This window comes from Cyanistes caeruleus, chromosome 1 (genome assembly GCF_971803275.1).
Source record: "Cyanistes caeruleus chromosome 1, bCyaCae1.hap1.1, whole genome shotgun sequence".
Taxonomy (NCBI): domain Eukaryota; kingdom Metazoa; phylum Chordata; class Aves; order Passeriformes; family Paridae; genus Cyanistes; species Cyanistes caeruleus.
In genome coordinates, this window is record NC_141701.1 from 134499095 (window position 1) to 134516447 (window position 17353).

General features: G+C 35.4%; 1 protein-coding gene across 1 annotated transcript in view; it reads right to left on the reverse strand.

Moving 5' to 3' along the window:
* The window catches only part of DNAJC1 (DnaJ heat shock protein family (Hsp40) member C1), a 108622-nt gene that overhangs the window by 40171 nt on the left and 51098 nt on the right, over positions 1–17353 (reverse strand). Inside the window, exons 7-8 of the mRNA XM_086860522.1 lie at positions 11731–11821; positions 1863–2029 (exon numbers count right to left, since the gene is read on the reverse strand). Coding sequence (XP_086716648.1) covers positions 1863–2029; positions 11731–11821 — 258 coding nt within the window. The remainder of the gene's footprint in view (positions 1–1862; positions 2030–11730; positions 11822–17353) is intronic.

The window sequence follows — 17353 nt, forward strand, 5'->3', positions numbered from 1 at the left end:
TGAACATAATCTAATTTTTTTCTATCAAATTAGGCACTTCACACAGTGCAGCATTTCCAAATTGTAGGCACCTCTAAAGTACAAATATGAACAGGGCAGAGCAGTTGATGAACAATATTAAATTACTGTAATCATCTACACTTGGGATGCCAATAGCAGGAAAAGCAACTCCACTTCTTTCTCCTGAAAGGATGACAAAGTAATTTACTACTTTGTCAAGCTACTTTGATGTTGGCTGGTACACAGTCCACTTCCCTGAGCTACCACAGAAGACAAGGGAAAAAAGCTAACAGGCTTCCTTATGAGTGAAGAATGACAATCCCAAGAAAAGGTCCGATGGCAAAATGATTTGTGACAGAGTATCTTTTTCCTAAAGCAAATAGATCTGAGAGGTGGATGTTATACACCACTTGGATTCCCATCTGTGCAAGAGACAGAAGAGGGATGCTGACGCAGTTCACATCCATGATGTGATGAAAAATATGTATTTCTAAAATGGAAAATGTGTCAAATGACAGTTAGGAACAATTCACTTGTGGTACAACCATTTTCCCAGTGAGCTTATTACAAATCGTATGACACAGCCCTTCTCCTGTTAGATACAAATGGCTCCTATAGGCTCTTAGAGCCAGTGACATATATTCTCTATTTCTTTGTGCACTTTATGAATCTGTTTCCCTCCACAACTATATTAAATGTTGATGTTGCACTGTGATAACATATTAGCTGTCAAGCAAAGGAGGCACAACTCATCACAGTTTGTTCAGGACAAACACTTTACCCAGACAGCATACCTACAAACTGCCTGGTTGTCCCTAAAAGGTTAATTCCTTTTGTAACAGAATATGATCTTAAAAATACACTAATTTATCAAAGCAATGAGACGCAATACTGAACATCCAGATGGAAGCATAGAAAACCAAGTTAGTTTTCTTGAGGACATTTGGAAGGATGGACCTACAACTAGTTCTAGGAGTGTCTCCGGGGACACAACTTCTATATATTTTGTGAGGAGGTGTGAATTTACAGATGCAATAGACCCAGTCTTATTTCATTTCTGCATTGTCACGTAAATTCAAAGACAGACTCAATTTCTGTCAGAGGCAAAGATGTGTTTGGGGATCTAGATGATCAAGCATGCAACCAACCCAAGTTCACTTCAAACACACCCTTCCAGGGAAGGTAGATTTTCAAGACAGCAGACTAATTTACAATGCTTATTCTTAGTTCCAACATGAAAATGATACATTTTCAAACTAGTATGATTTAATAAAATTTACCAGAACAAAATTATACTAACCGTCACTAAGAACCCTTATCTCTGAGCAGAAAGAACTTTAACAATAGGCTTAAATTGAATTGTTAGAACCATTCCATGCACCAGGTAAAATGCAAAGTATGTAATCAGTTCTATAATCAAAAGATAAAACCTCTGCATATTACAAGAGAAGGTTTCTTCTTTTTCCTTTGCTGTTAATAGAGAAGAATCTTTTCTTGCAGGCAAAATGTTATTAACTGCAATTAAGAGAAAGAACCAAGCCTCATACAACTTGACAGCATTATGTTCTACTAATTTCTAGTGAACATGAATAGTATTTATATTAGAAACCATAGAGAGCTTTCATATGGCTTAATCAATGACATCCTATTATAACAACATTTCCAGCATAATTACACAAATTACATTGAGCATTAATATAATTTTTTCTGTTTCTTTTTTATCTCTGCCAGACAATTCTTCTCTACACTTCAATAGTATATGAATATTGTGGTGGTATACACACAATATTCTGTTTTCCTGAGAGGCAAGCAAATGAATCAACATTTAAAATATATAACAACATGAAATATTTTGAACCTACCTTCTTTTTCTGGGTTCTGTTCCTGCCTCCCAACCAATCATCCATCTGTTCCTCAATCTCTTCAATTGAAGCTCCATGATCATAAGATGGTATATACACACTTGATTCCAGAGCTGTGTATACAGGGAATTCTAATTTTGGTTTCTTGACTTTAGGCTTCTTCTCTTCTATACAAAAGTAAAAAAGAAGAAAAAGTAATGCTACTAGTACTGTAGGCATGTATAAATTCAGAAGCAGGTTTAGCTCTTCAATTCTTAATTCTATCTTAAAATTTCCATTGAAAGTGGCTTCAATTTTTTTGTTAAAAAGAGAATCAGTGTTTTGCATAATAATTTTATTTTTATTAGAAGTAAATAGCAATGCACTCACTTAGCCCCTCTTCTATCTGAACTATGCCTGAAAGGGCCAGATGAGTTAGCTCTTGTTACTGCTATACCACTTGGCAAAGAAGATTAGTACAGGCAAAAGCACAGGAGCTGTTAAAGGATTCTGAAGTCCAGCTAGCTTCAGAGAAATTGGCAAAGGTAGAAAGGTGAATTCTAGACAATTCTGTATTACTTTATGGTCAGCTATGCTAAGTAGAAACTTCTGAGTCAACAGATGGCTTCTCTATTTTCAGATTTCTCCAACCACAAATAGCTCTCTTCTAGCACTTACACATTAAGGAAGATTTAAATGTTGGACCTCATTTCTAACACTGACTACTTTTTTCTGCTCTCTCTATCCTTGAAATGGTATTGAATAAGAACAGCAAACTCATGAGAAGGGAAGGAAGGACCTCAATAAGCTCCAGCGCTTAAAAATGCATCCACTATATAAGATGATCTCAAAAGTAAGATTTAAAACAGACAATTGATAGAACTTTAGGCAAGACAAGAAGGTGAGGAGCAGAAACAATCTTAAACACTCAGAAAGCATCCAGAAACTTCAGGTGTGCCCAGTGGGACTCTTCTTTCTTTCGTTTTCAAAATATGCTGTAATCACAATGGCTAAATGCTCCTAAACTCAAAGAGCTGATCTAATATTCCACTGCAACCAAGAGAGAAGTTCTACACTTGACTCCACCTTTTCACTCTCCACTTCATGTCTTTGTGCTGCTTTTACTATTGTGTTTCTACTATCATCCAATCACTCAGCAAATTACTACTTCAATTTACTAAGCAAGTAGTTTCTCTTATACTCAAATAAAGAGTAAAACTCAATAATAATAATATTCTCTTTATACTCAAACAGAAAAAAATACAAGTCATTTAAAGGTGGTGGGCAAGGAGAAGAACCACACTTGTCTGATCAGTTTATCAGCCTTTGCAACCACACCCTAATACTTCAGGGAAGAAAAATCTGTTTTTCATGGAAACCTTTAGGAAATTCCTAAAGAGGACAGAGGACTGTTCCCTACAGACTCTTAAGAAGAACTTCTTTTCCTAAAAGTGTATGTGCAGAAACAGCACTGTGAAAAGACTGCAGATTTGAAAAACCCTAGGAACTGAGTATTTAAGAAAACAATAAAGGGACAGAGAATTGTTTCAAGTCTAAAATGAACAGAAAAGTCATACAGATCTTGAAAGTTAACAGGATAACTAATGAGCTTTTAAACTTTTCATTGTTCAGAGTTTCACTGTATGTTGTTCAGAGACTTGTTTTTGTAAAGAATCTTTAACTTTACTGGTCAAATTTCAATAAATGAAATATTAAGTTAAAACTTGTGTTTGGATTTTTTTTTAGCATCCTTCTGTAGGGATGTGTAGAAAATATAATGAAATGATAGATACTCCTCAAAATTAAGTGAAAATCCAGAAGTGTAATACCAGCATTTGTCTCACTATGCAAATATTAGTAAAGACAACACAGGCACAATTTTTTTGGGTCTATTTCAAAAGGTAAATTTTATAATCAAATCACATATATTAAATATTACCTCATTTTACTCCAAAATTGTCACATATAACAGCTTCTAGAATCCCTTAAGATTTGTATGGGTATGTAACAATAGCTTTACCAGCTCTTTATTGCCAACACTGTTGCTGGCAAAAATATTCTAGGAAGTTAACTTCAATGACAATTTTCACCACCTTATTTTAATCCCTCAAAATAATCAAGCAGACTGTGTGTGTTCTCTTGGAATTACTTAACATGACTCCCCATGACAGTTGGCTTTTCCTGTATCTTGCACCCCATCAGCTACTGCTTATTAATTTTCCCTCTCAAAATATGCAAATAGTTAAAGCCTGAATGCTTCTAACATTTAAAAATGAAGAGTATAGACTAAAATAGGTCCTCTAGGCTCTTGCTGTAGTTTTGGAAGTAATTCTGTAACTATTTCCAGAGAACACTGTGCTCCACTTTAAAATGAGGTATCAAAGACAGTATCTAGGCTTTCTTCAGGCAGTTAAGTGACAGAGGAAGACCTAACATAGATAAGACACCCTGTTGTTTGTTGACTATCAAAAGAATGAGAAATCCCACCTAGAGAAGATGGCTGTACAACCTCAAACAAGCACTCAACCAGAATTAAAAAAATCTTATCTCTACTGTCTCCCATGCATATACAAAAAGATGAAGGAGTTCAGCATATCTCTTGATACCACAATGGCTGTCATATTGAATTAAAAAAAAAATAAATAGAATTGAAGTCACAGCACCTTTGACATAGGGCTCCCAATAACCCATCAAGAACAGTTTCACCTCAGAATTTTCAAAACCACTTTTTAGAACATGAAAGCACATAAAAGCAGTTTAATGGTAACATCTTAAAGGATTTTAGACAGAGGAAGTTCAGAAGTTATGTTTAGTGGTATGAAGCCTCAGCTTAAGGCAGCCATGCACTGGTGCTCTTTCAGGTGAATATGGAGAAAGCAAAACAGACCACTGGAACTATTTCACCCAAACAACAGAAGTCCACAGGAAGAAAACCTATCTTTTTCACGTTATCTTTTCACTATCAGCAATTCAATTGGCAGCCTAAAAGACACTTCCGACCTGACCAGGCACTTTGCCCTGAAGAGAATATGGATCAGGTTTTCCAAAATAAATAGAAATAAATAAATAAAAATACTAGATGATGCCCTAGACAGCTGAATCCTGTATCTGCTAAGGCTTGACAGACAGCCAGGAAGTTGGTGCAGCTGCCCACCACCATGACCTAAAGTAAGGATGTGTTTGATCATGCTGACAGTAGTGACAACTGCAGCTGTGATTCAGTTTTGAAACACAAATGTTCCTTTAATATTTAGTGAAATTTTCTAATGGTGCTGGTTTTTAGGCCATCCAATATAACAGAACAGGCTTTAAAAAGACATTTTTCTCCTACAGGCTCAGATATTGTTAAAATATTGTTACACACAAACCTAACTAAAATGCAGGAAAAACATAGAGAAAAGATTTCCTAGGTTCCTCTCAGTTCAGAGATAGCAACCTCAGTGTCTGCTGGAGACACAGTCAGACCATAGTGGGCACCAATATCCAGCAAACCTCCACTATAACCAGAGTTATTTGCACTCGTACAACTAAACACAGAGGAGAGAAAACAAACTTGATAATACAGAGCCTGACTTTAACAAGGTAAATTAAAAGCTTACTCTCATTACTATTTTCGGTGAAGATTATGTACTTTAATTGCCGAACTATAGTGTAGTAACATTTTGGTCTATTAAATAGAATTTAAAAAAACAAACGGAATTTGGTTTTTTGTGTATATGGAATCCAAGATCATAAGCACAGTGGAAATTGTTTGATATATCTACCAGTCCAGTGTCAACTGATCAGTATTTTACATGACTCATAATGGTAGAGTTTTTTAAGAGAGTTCTAGTCTTTTTCAGCAGAAGGAATTTCCTGAATTCATACTGCAAAAATACTGATTTTCTATAAATATTTTTCCACCTTTAGAATTATCAATTTCTTTACCTGAAAAAAATTGACAGTGTATTTAACAACTTAAGAGTTAAGAGAGAGATGCAGCTATGTCCCCTGTTTGAACAGCATGTAAACACACCCATCACTGGAATGCCCAGACTTTACAAATAACAATTAGCTAACTCCCCTAAAGTACAAAATTTTAGGTTTCTAAAGGTCTCCAATAATACTCTTCTTCTGGCTGCACATTTTACTTGTTTATAGTGCCATGATCTGGATTTTGAAGTCTGATGAATTACTTGCACATAATCAGACACACTGAACTTCCTCATTAGTTCGTCCACCTTGTTACTACATTAGTTTGATCATTAGCAGAATTAATAGGAGCTCGCTAATGGTTATTTGCTTTAAGATACATCAGGTGTCAGATAAGAAATCAGCTGGACTTTATGGATCAAGTGCCAAGTAATAAAACAATGATGCTTTTTCCATAACAAGTATCAAAGGTCCTGCATTTTAAAGTTTTCAGAAAAATTTATATTGACTTGACACGATAGCTGATCGAAACAAAGAACTCAGAGAATTTTTCCACAAAAGAAACCAACAATTGCTTCAAAGAGGAAGAAATATAACCAAAACTAAGCAGTGAACTTCTGCAAAGAAATTTTGACCCATCAAGTTGTATTTCCCTCTCTCTGCAGGGCTTCTAAGCTATAGGAACGAACAAGAATTCACAGAAAATACAGTCCAAAAAAGACAGTGATACCTTGAAAAATCAAAGGGACAAAATGTCTGATATCTCATGCATCAGTGTGCAAGAAATATGACCACACAAAAACATTGACAACAAACACCTTTTTGCCAAATCAGTATGATACCACACTGAGATCTCTTTTTTCAACACAGTTCACTTACCCATGTAACTATGAAACACAACCAAAGCATTTGTAGCATGAAAATTTGTTGAAAACACAAGATAAAAATTCACTTACAAGTACATTAACACAGTCAGACAGACCACAAAGAACCCAGAAGTCTGGAAAAAACTTGTACTAAGGTTTTGAGAGTCTATTAAAAAATGGAGTAAATGACATTCAATATCATTGCAAATACAGGGCAAACACACATATGCTTAAAAAAAGCACACATTTCTATACTCAAAGTCAATGGGATTATATGAATATATCAAGAATTAGAGACATATATTCATCTTCTCTACTGGGATGTACAAGCTAGTTAATTTTTGAGCAAACTGACTAAAGACATGCTCAGGGATGAATGCATCCTCAGCTACAAAAAACTTCTCACAAGCTACAGCTTTTGATGACTTTAATCTCTTTTTCTCAAGATCTACCCTTCCCAAACTTTCCAATTCTCCCAAAATACAAAAGGGTTAGAAACAAGCCTCCAATATTTGAGTGCTAATTTGCCTTCCAATAAACATATAATGAAGCATGCATGCTTCTCAAACACGCCTCATGCACTATATTTTTGCAGATTATTTTCTACAAAGTCTAAAGCAAGTTTTATGGGAAGAGGTATCATACAAGCCTAGTTGAAACAACTGGAAAAAATACACAAGCTTGAAAGTTCGAAATTCTTCCAGCAGAAGAATTCTGCCAAAACAATCAGTGAAATGGATGATACATAGTTTGCCATAATTAAGCTTCAGAGGCAACAATTAAGTGATCAGAACATTCACACCCACACCAACCAAAAAAGCGTGCATAGCATAAATTAATTTTCTCTGAACCTGCCTGTCAGGAAATCATTACTGAGCAGCCATGTCAACACTGCATTCTGGCAGAGATTAATACTGAACACAATTACCCAATACATTTATCAATTATGTGGAAGTAAAAGAAAAGTAACCTTCAGTATACTGCTGGATTCCATAAATTTGGTCCAAATGGTTTACAGTGAAGAGGAAAGCACAAGAAGAAGTAGGAACATGGTAGTTCGGGATCAATCAAATCAAAAGCATTTTTGAAAATTGCACAGTTAAGGGTCTTATGCCACACCTGCACTTAGAAGGGACTTTGAGCAATGAACCTTTGATATCAGGGTTTGCAGTTATGGTGGACAAGCAATCTGAAGTGAGCTATCAGAGCAATGGAAACTAATGTAACCTGTGATTCTGTAATAACCACAGAAGAAATGTGATTTTATAATCAGAAGATGACATACTTTAGAACATTATATACAAACCTAGGACCCAAAACTTCTAGATACATTGCAAAACTAAGTCAATTACAGAAGAGCCACAGAAATTAAGGGCTCAAGAAAGGCTTTATATTAAGAAAACCTGAATATAAATACATTTTTTTTTAGTCACAGACATGCTAATAATGAACAACTGAAAGCTAAACCTGGAGAAAGTCATACTGAAATTAGGATATAACTATATAATAGCAAAATCAATTCTCTGAACAAACCATGAAGAACAGAAGGCATCTCAAGGTTTACTGATCAGTGTTGTATCCTGAGTAACAAGAAAGTGTAAAGCTGAAGTGCGCCACTGCTACAAGTCAAACAAGACAAGTCGGAAGAATCAGTATTTTTCACAGATTTTCACCTGCAAGAGTCTGAAATAAACCTGTTATACCAAAGGACCTACTGATGTCTCCTATCCCTAGGTTACATGAAGCAATATAAAAAGCTACCCAAGCAGCATGCTGTATTCCAAGATGTCAGGAAAGGGCAATCAACCAAGTCCAACCAAACCTGATCAAATGTATTAAAGGTTTCCCTACAGCTCTGGGTGTTTGGAGGCAGGCACTTGGATAAGAGTGCTGTAAGATCCTATGGAGAGACATAAATACCACATCATAAAAGCCCGACACAGAAAGGCAGCTCATCAAGCAACCATAGGGCTTGTAATTTCATACTTCAGTTAAAGCTTGAATGATGGTGTACGGAAAAAGCACAAAATCCAACATACTATTCAACCAAAAAAAACCACAAAAGAGTTTCTTGCCATAGATTGTTTCAGATGCCTTGTACCTCATGGCAGAAATTCTTGGTTTACAATGCAAATATATTTTGTAATTGGAATGCCAATGAAGAGTTCACCTGCAATACTCAGCAGGCACCATTTTTTTAAAAAAGGCATATTTTAAAAATATAAGCTTTCATACTGAACGTCAGGGAAAACAAACTAAGAAGAATGGAAAGTAAGAGAACTGCCAAGGCTAAGTATAAAGAAAGAAAAACAGATTCCCCCCAAAATGGACATCATTGAAAGAAGCACTCCATGTAAAAACAGCCTGAGAGCTGCTAGAATTTGTCCTGATAACTACTCAAACCTTGCAACTTAAATTTAAAAACTGAGTGATCTGTCCTGATTGTATGCCTGTGTCATCTTAGTTTAATAATGCCTATTCAGTGCAGCTAATACTTACTGTACTTTATATCCTATGACTACAAAGAACAGGGCTATCCATTGTGAAAGAACCATTTCCTGATGCAGGGCTCACACACGTGACACAGCAAGAGAGGGAGAAGTTGGAAGAAAGTTTATTAATTAAAGCACTTCCATTTAAAAATAAAACTTGGTGTTCTTACATCTAAATGTGAAAAATGCATCAGAAAATGTAATGTAAACCATTTCTACCTTTCTACCTAAAATACACAGCTCTCTGTAATTCTTATAAAACCGTATTTCCTAGAAACCTAAGACCGTATTATAAGTTGCTCGTTTTTGTAAGGTAAAATTTGCTGTATTTTATTAAGGTGGTAACGACAGTTTTGGATGGATTGAGAAGTGCAGCAAAAGTGCCAGAAAAAGAAATCACAACTGCATAATATTGACTTACCAAGAAATTATTTTTTCACACTCCTTCCCAAAAATAGAACTTTAATGACATCTCAATACTATCCTCTCTTTCCTGTTTAGCAAACTATATTTTCCTCCTCCAGTACCATACTCAGTAGGGTGAACTAGTACCTGGTTTTAGTTCAAGCTGCCTACAGAATACAGAATACTGCACAGTTTCAGCAGGAAAACAGACAGACAAGGGGGCAAACTAGCAATTAGGGCATGAAAAAACAATCACCATAAAACAGCTATTGCTAATCAGCATGAGATATATTTACTCAATTAAATAGATGGAACCTTTATTATGACCTTGCATCCCAGGGATAGTGTCTAAAATTAAGAAGAATGGGGGCAAACAAAATTTACAACCTTTCTATGCTAATTGTGACATGACAATGCAGAGCAACATAATGAAATAAGCAAATTTAGCAGATGCTTTGCATGCAAGCTTCAGGAAAAAATGATATAATTTTTTTTTTTGCCTACAATAACATGGATGCATCTCTTGTTCCTTTCTTGGGAGTCTTACTTATTAGAAAAAAAAGGTAACTGACAGCTCATTCTGCTGCCCATCTATAGCACTGTTACGGCTGACCAAACAATTCCATGCCAAATCTCACACTCTGCTAATTACAGGTGATGATTCTCAATCCTCCTTGCTCCCTGCCAGCAAGCCTACAAGGGGAGGGCAGGATGCCAGCCAGAGACTGGTGAGGACTGGCCCCTGCTCACACGAGTGACACTGGGTCACCTGGCAGACATGGGAGTCACGCCAAGGTGCACCCAGCAGTGACAGGGGACAGAGTGGTGCTTCTGTGAGAGGTCAGGGGTGACCTGGAAGGCCAAACTCACCAATCTTGTACCTCTCAGGGGTGTGCACTGCTGCTGGAGATAACAACAAAAAAAGTTACTCTCACGACAAACCTGGCAGCGGTGAAATACTTAGAAGTTCACATGTGGCCTTTCGGTGACACACACGAATGTGCACACTATGATTTTAATAACTATAATTTCATTTGCACTTCTGTTTTCAAAAACTAGTCCTTTTAAAACAGTAGTTCACAGATTTCAATGAGGAATGCATGCCAGCAATTTTGAACAATGGTAACACATTACTATCTGACAATTTAACAAGTTTTTAATAACTTGAGTCAAGACCTTTATCAAGGGCCCATTTTGTGGTAGGTATCTCAAACATAATGGCAGGCCTTCCTAACAAGCATTAAACGCACTATTTTGCTAGATTTGGCTGGAGTCCATGCTGCTCACTGAGATACTGAATGTTATCCATTCTCCCAAAATAGACTCAGCTACAGATAAGTTGAGAATTATTGCTGGAACTGGATCTCTTTGCTGATTTTACAAAATTAAGCTATTTTGTAAATATAAATAATGCAGCTGTATTTTAAGTACCTAAAGGCTTATGCTTACTCCAAGCTAGTAAATTATCACAAAGCACTCAATGCACTTGTCAGAATAAAGGAACTTAAAAGCATGCACTTAAGTACAGTAAATAAAGCGAGCATGCACATACAAACACAGACAGAAAACTCTTAAAATTGTCTTCAGAAGAGGGTAGGTTTAATCACTGTTAAAAGCAAATAACTGAAAGAAAAAAGGAAAAGTCACCTATAATCATTCTGAATACTTTACTAAAGGAAATGTTAATTGCGTTCACTGGTCTTTTATAAAAGTATAAAAATTTTAAAGCATTTCTTTCAACAATAGCATGAATCCATCTCTGAAGTCTGCATCCATGCTTTTGGAAATTCAAGTTATTGTCACTTTCTATCACAAAAAACAACTTAATATGCACAAAAGAATTATTAAACATATTCTTTAAAAAAAAAATTTACAAACAACGAGAATACAAATGCTCAAAAACCCAAGAGGTCATTTCTCAAAATGAGAGTACATTTGAGATCTTCCCCTCCCGTAAAGCAATATTTCTAGCAAGGTATGTTGTTCTTGCTACAATCCAGCTGACCACCTGAGTTGTATGCTTTGATAGGAACAAACCAACATTCTACTGCAAAATTAGCCATGAAATTAATGGCTTATTTAAATTTAATAGCAGTAGAGAAATATATAAAGAATGTATTTTAGAAGATTAGAAAAACGTTCGTTCATATACATCCTATGTAGAAGGTATATTGTATTACATCTTTGTTTATTAAGACAGTGGTAAAAACTCACTCTGAAGTGTTTCAAGTTCAGCCTTAGCCAGGGCATCTTCTTTCGCCTTCATTTTTGTTTCTTTATATTCTATATATAATTGTCTGGCATCCTTTAAGAAAATGTTGCAATGGCATTAGCATCCTTATACAAACAAGTAATTGCAAAGGCTCTGTTTTAAGTTCTCACTTAACCTCACAAAAAAAAAAAAGAAAAGAAAAAAAAAAGAAAAAAATTAAGATATATTTGCTCCCTTGAGTTACAGCAATTTTCAGTCTAAAACAGAGAATTTGTGTAATAAAGGCTCAAATGTAATAGCGTTGATAATATAGACTATGATGCTCATTGACAACCTGAAAAGCAAAATGATTAGAGAAACTACCTACAGCTTTGCAGAGACCATGCATGCACTTTGTTCAAATCAGCAATCCGGAAGTTCAAGAGAAAAAGAGATGTTTTTCATTAGAGTAGTGTGTGCAGGGGCAAAGGCAACTAACTGCTAGGCAGCAATCACCTTAATGTGAACTCATGAAGGTAACATTAAATGCATGTGCCAGCTCGTTCCCCCCCTCCTTTTTTTTTTTCCAACCAACTTCTACATTGCCATTAAAGTGTTGAAAATATACTTTTTTCCTCCAAGGATGAGATTCTAATCGGCAATCTATAAAGCAAATGTACACATAAAACTAGAAGTCCTGCCACACATTCACCACAATAAAGTACACCTTTCCAAAATCTGATGAATGAGTAATTATAGACTACTGTTGAAATCTTTCCGATATGAACTACCAGATTGCTGAAGTAAGAAATATGGAGAGTTTTCTTACTCTCATCAGTTTAAGGGATTTCTGTACTCATTCAAAAATAAGCAATCCATAATAGAAATGCTGAAATAGAAAAACTGTTATTTATCATTATCAAGCATGCAGAATGTTTACTGTATTACATAAAAATTAATTATAGTATTAGACAGACTTAATCTGAGATACTTTTACCCAAAAATACTTTTTGGTGTTATTACACTAACAGTACTGCTTTTTCCAGATAAAGGGTAACAAATTTGAATGCAAAATGGTAGTAAATATTTTTTATAGCTTCAGCTATATTTGAACAAAACGTAGTATCATCAACATGAAATAAGACACCTTAAGAAATCTTGAAAAGAAAAATCTGAGCAGTCATTATTGCTGACTCTAATGTTAGCGTAAAAATCATCCCATTTTCCCTGCAAATATACAACAGTTGTTCTTTATGGTACACCTGCATCTACCTTTTCAAATCTAATTGAAGGAGGTTGGAAGCATATGGCAGGAATAGTGACCAAACTCTGAGCAGAACTTTGTAGTGGTTTGGAGACATCTCATAGATACAGATCAGTATGCCTGAAGAACAACTCTGATATATTCTCACAGAAGATTAAGTAAAGTTCCACCTCCTTTCAAAACACCTCTTCTTACCGTCTTTTTTTATTATTTTTTAAATTGGGTACAGGAAATAGAAAGTTGGGGTTTTTTTGCCAGTCTTATGTAGGAAATCTCTGCACACAAAAGTAATTTTAAAGGGTTTACATAACTTTTTGCTTCTGAAACATAACAGAAGAGAGCATCTCACATGCTAATAATTTTAGGATTGGGGAAGAGGGGTTTCTTTAAGTAGAGTTGTGGCTAAAAAAAAGGTGGAATTACAGGAGGACTAGTATTAACAGCAGATACGTAGGTTTTGAGGAGACATACTTGAATTACAAAATAAGGATCAGCACTGGTTCTCTTTTTGGTTTACCTGAAATAAGAATTCCCTACTACACTGGAAATGTTCCTTAGACTCTCAAGGTTTGGCCTACTTGCAAAAGTAAGAAACAGAAACAGCCATTAAAGCAATAGTTCATTTCTGCTGAGTTTGAAACATTTGGGTTGTGTGGCATACAGAAGACTCAGACTTACAGATATCCAAAAAACACTTTTGTTTAAGGCTATGATTTCAAAATGGCTACAATTAACTGGCATTTAAATTTAACCCATTTGACACTGAAAGCCAATATTTGATGCTAAATTCTGGTGTAAAATCCATTATTGCTTGTGGGATCTCCAGACAGCAGGCACTAGGGGGTAACTGTCAATCTCTCCAGCACGTCAATCACAGAACAATTGGAAATGTGGCTCAGATGAAAATGAGACACAATAGCTGAACAACAAAGAATACTAGTCAGAAGCACGTAAATGAAATTTGGTAGTATTGTTGCTTTATAGATATAGAATGGATTACCACTACAAATGGAGTAATATGCAGGTAACAAAGGCAGCATCAGTCTTTTATCTTATCAGTAAGATTATTATGGCTAGTACCATAATAACAAAAAAGGGGAAACGGCACAATTTGAAGCATACACAAATGTATACATATAAAGAAAAACAAAGAAAAAAACCAAAACAACAAAAAGCTTTACTCAGAACGGATTTTTAAGATTTGAAAATCAAATCCTTCCCACAAAAAATAAGAATGGCTCTACAGGTTGTAAAGAAAAATTAAAAAGCATACCTGAGTAAAGACTTTAATCCACAGACACAAATTTTATGTGTATTAGACTTTATAGGTCAAAATGAAAAAACACTGGAAAACCACTGAACATAGGAAGTCCTTTGAAGAAAACTTCTGCCTTAATGTAAACAAGCCCCTTTCAATTTATTCTTCATTAGCTTTCAATCAGTCTCAACAGGAATAATTATTTTCAAGAATATTCAGTTTTGGTAGTGTAAGTTTCTCAAAATAGTTTCATGCTCAGATTTTTTACTTTTCCAAAGTGATAAATTTAAGCAGTCATTTTGTCTCAATACAAGAATTTTAGGGCACTAAAGAAACTGACAATACAGATACAGTCTCTTCCAATCTAATGCTCCTTCCCCATGATTCAGTAACGATTTTACAGCTCAAAACATCAACATTTTATACTTAATGTACACTTCACCTTCAAGAGGTAAAAGACATTAGAAAAGCAGTATTTTTGTACTTCTGGGATAGAAAGATACAGAGAAAAAAGGCACAGATACAAAGCTTGGAACAATTCTAACTAAAATTCCACCTCACCTAATCAGAAATATGTTCTCATTTGCAGGAGTTTAAGAAGTTTTCAAAAAAACATCAAAACTAATACAATATTTCTTCTCACCATTAAAGCAGTATAGCATACAATTAGTTAAGCATAAAGAATAAAGTAGAGGGCTGATATATGCTGATTTTTATACTATAAATTCAAATATATACTTTCCAAAAAGGAACAGAATGAAAAAAAGAATGTATTGGAAATGCAAAATTCTGCAGTTAGTATATCTAAATTATATTTAAACTGACATGTATAGGAAAATCCTGTGATTACCCTCATATTTAATCACAAATAAGAATGAAGAATACTGAAAGATTCTTGAAAATATAGTTCCTTTCTTTATAACAGTATCATCTCATGTTGTTAAATTGAGATTGCCCAGACAAAGCTGAGCCCGAGTTATGCAGAAATACAGAAATTCCTGATACTGAACTTTCAAGAGTTTCTTTCATTTGTTTTAGGGTTTGAGGTCTTGCTTGGGGTTTTAGGTGGTTTTTAGTTTGTTGCTTTTAAATCAAGAGATACAGCATTTATTCAAACTGTACTAATTGTAGAAGTAAAAACTTCTGTTCTGAGTAAGACTCAGTCATTTTGGCTTCTCCTGGCTTTTTGATGAGACTTTGTTGGTTTGTTTGCTTTGTGGTTTTTAGGTTTTTGTTATTTGGGTATTTTTCCCTCCAGTAAATATTAAATCTTCCTGGCTTTCTGGTCTACCTCAAAAGAAACTGGAGATTAGGAGAAAGAAAGCAAACAGCTTGAAACAACTTGCTGTATGAGAATCTTCATTTCAGATTTTGTGATAGAAACAGCTCACATTTTAGTTCTTTGGGTAAAGGATTGACACAAACAAAATTCACTGTTAATTGAAAACTTTCTCACAAGCATACTTAAAATCATTATACTGAAATACTTTTCTTTGGAATAATTTTAATTACATCAAAAAATAAATAATTTTACAGAGCTATTGAACCATTTTTTTTGGTCTTTTTGAGCACAGTATTATTGTATGTAATTTATATTAAAAAGAGAGGAAAAAAAGGAGTTAAATTAAATTTACTCTACCAGCTGACCTTCAATTTGCTATTTCTATGCAATAAAATTTCCAGTCATTACACCACAGCAAAAATACTCTTTGGATAGGATTCTGAACTAGTGATATCAATGTGTACGAAATAACTTTTTTAAAAGAGTTGAACATTACGATTTATACTTCTCTTTGGCATTTTTACCTCTTTGCCCAAAGGCAACCTAGTAAACAAATAGGAATTACATTGCTTCCTCCTTGATAATAAAAAAAGCTGTGCTTTGCCTGTAGAACAATCCCAGGTGTGGGGAGGCTCTTCAGCTGTGTACAGCCCGTGGGCAGTTGTGGCGTGGTTCCCAAGCCTCGGTGTACCATGTGACAGCAGCTGGCTGTGCCACTGCAGTCTCTGCTGGGAATTCCATGTGCCCAGTGGTGAGACAAAGGCAGCCAGAAGGGGAAACAGAGGTCCGTGCTGCAAGGCCTCTCTGGGACCCACCTCACACCACATGAAGCCTCACAGTGAGCAGACCAGTAGCAATAAGTGAGAGCCAGCATTGCCTCATACACACGAGTTACACTCATGTGGCAGGACATGTCGACTTACAGTAAGGGATATAAAAGAGCTGCCACAGCACAGCAGACAATTAAAAGCAAATTTCTTTACTGTCTTACATTTATTTAAAACTTTTACTATTTTTGCAGCACATTTTTCCTCCACAGCCTCAAGGAGTACCCAGTTAGACACAAATTATTTTTGCTCACTTGCATACACCCAGAATACTTGTTTTACCATCCCCTCTCCTCTGACCTGCTTCTAAGCTTCTAATTGACCTCAGGGTCAAGAGCTTCATCCTTACTTTGGTGCTCCCAACAGCTGCAGAATGGCAAGAAATAGAGCAAATGGGCAATCACTTGTGCCACACATCCTGCAATTGCTCCCTCCTCACAAATTATACCAACATTGGTGCTACACAGTAAATTGGAACATGTCAAAACCCTCAAAACCCTGTAAAGCTGGGAAATTGAGCGATATTTAACCTTACTGACTTGAATAAATCCTTTTTTTTTTCCTTAATATTTTTAAGGCATATGTTATTAAATGCAATAAATTTTGTTTTAATCTCACACAATTTTATATAAAGTCACATTTGAAGACAGAAACAACACACAAATACATTTGCTGACCTAATCAAATCTTGCTTGGAAGCTAACCTGCCAAAGGAGATGCCCTGCTGGCAAAGCCTCTTGAGTTTAATGACACATTGCCAATCCGTTTAAGGCCAAAAGCTGAACCATCTCTAAACAGGTGTTGAATTGTGATCATGGATTAAAAGAAAACCTGAGGAAAAAATGCCAAGAAATTAAACACCTCTGGGTCACTAGTTTGAATCTATTCCAGACTACTAAATCAGCTACAGTAATTACCATCTGGTAGTCTACATAAAAATAAATTACTGGCTTTTTTGTTTTAATTCACTTTGTGCTACAAAAAGGTCTTTATAAACACAAGTTTCAATTGTAAT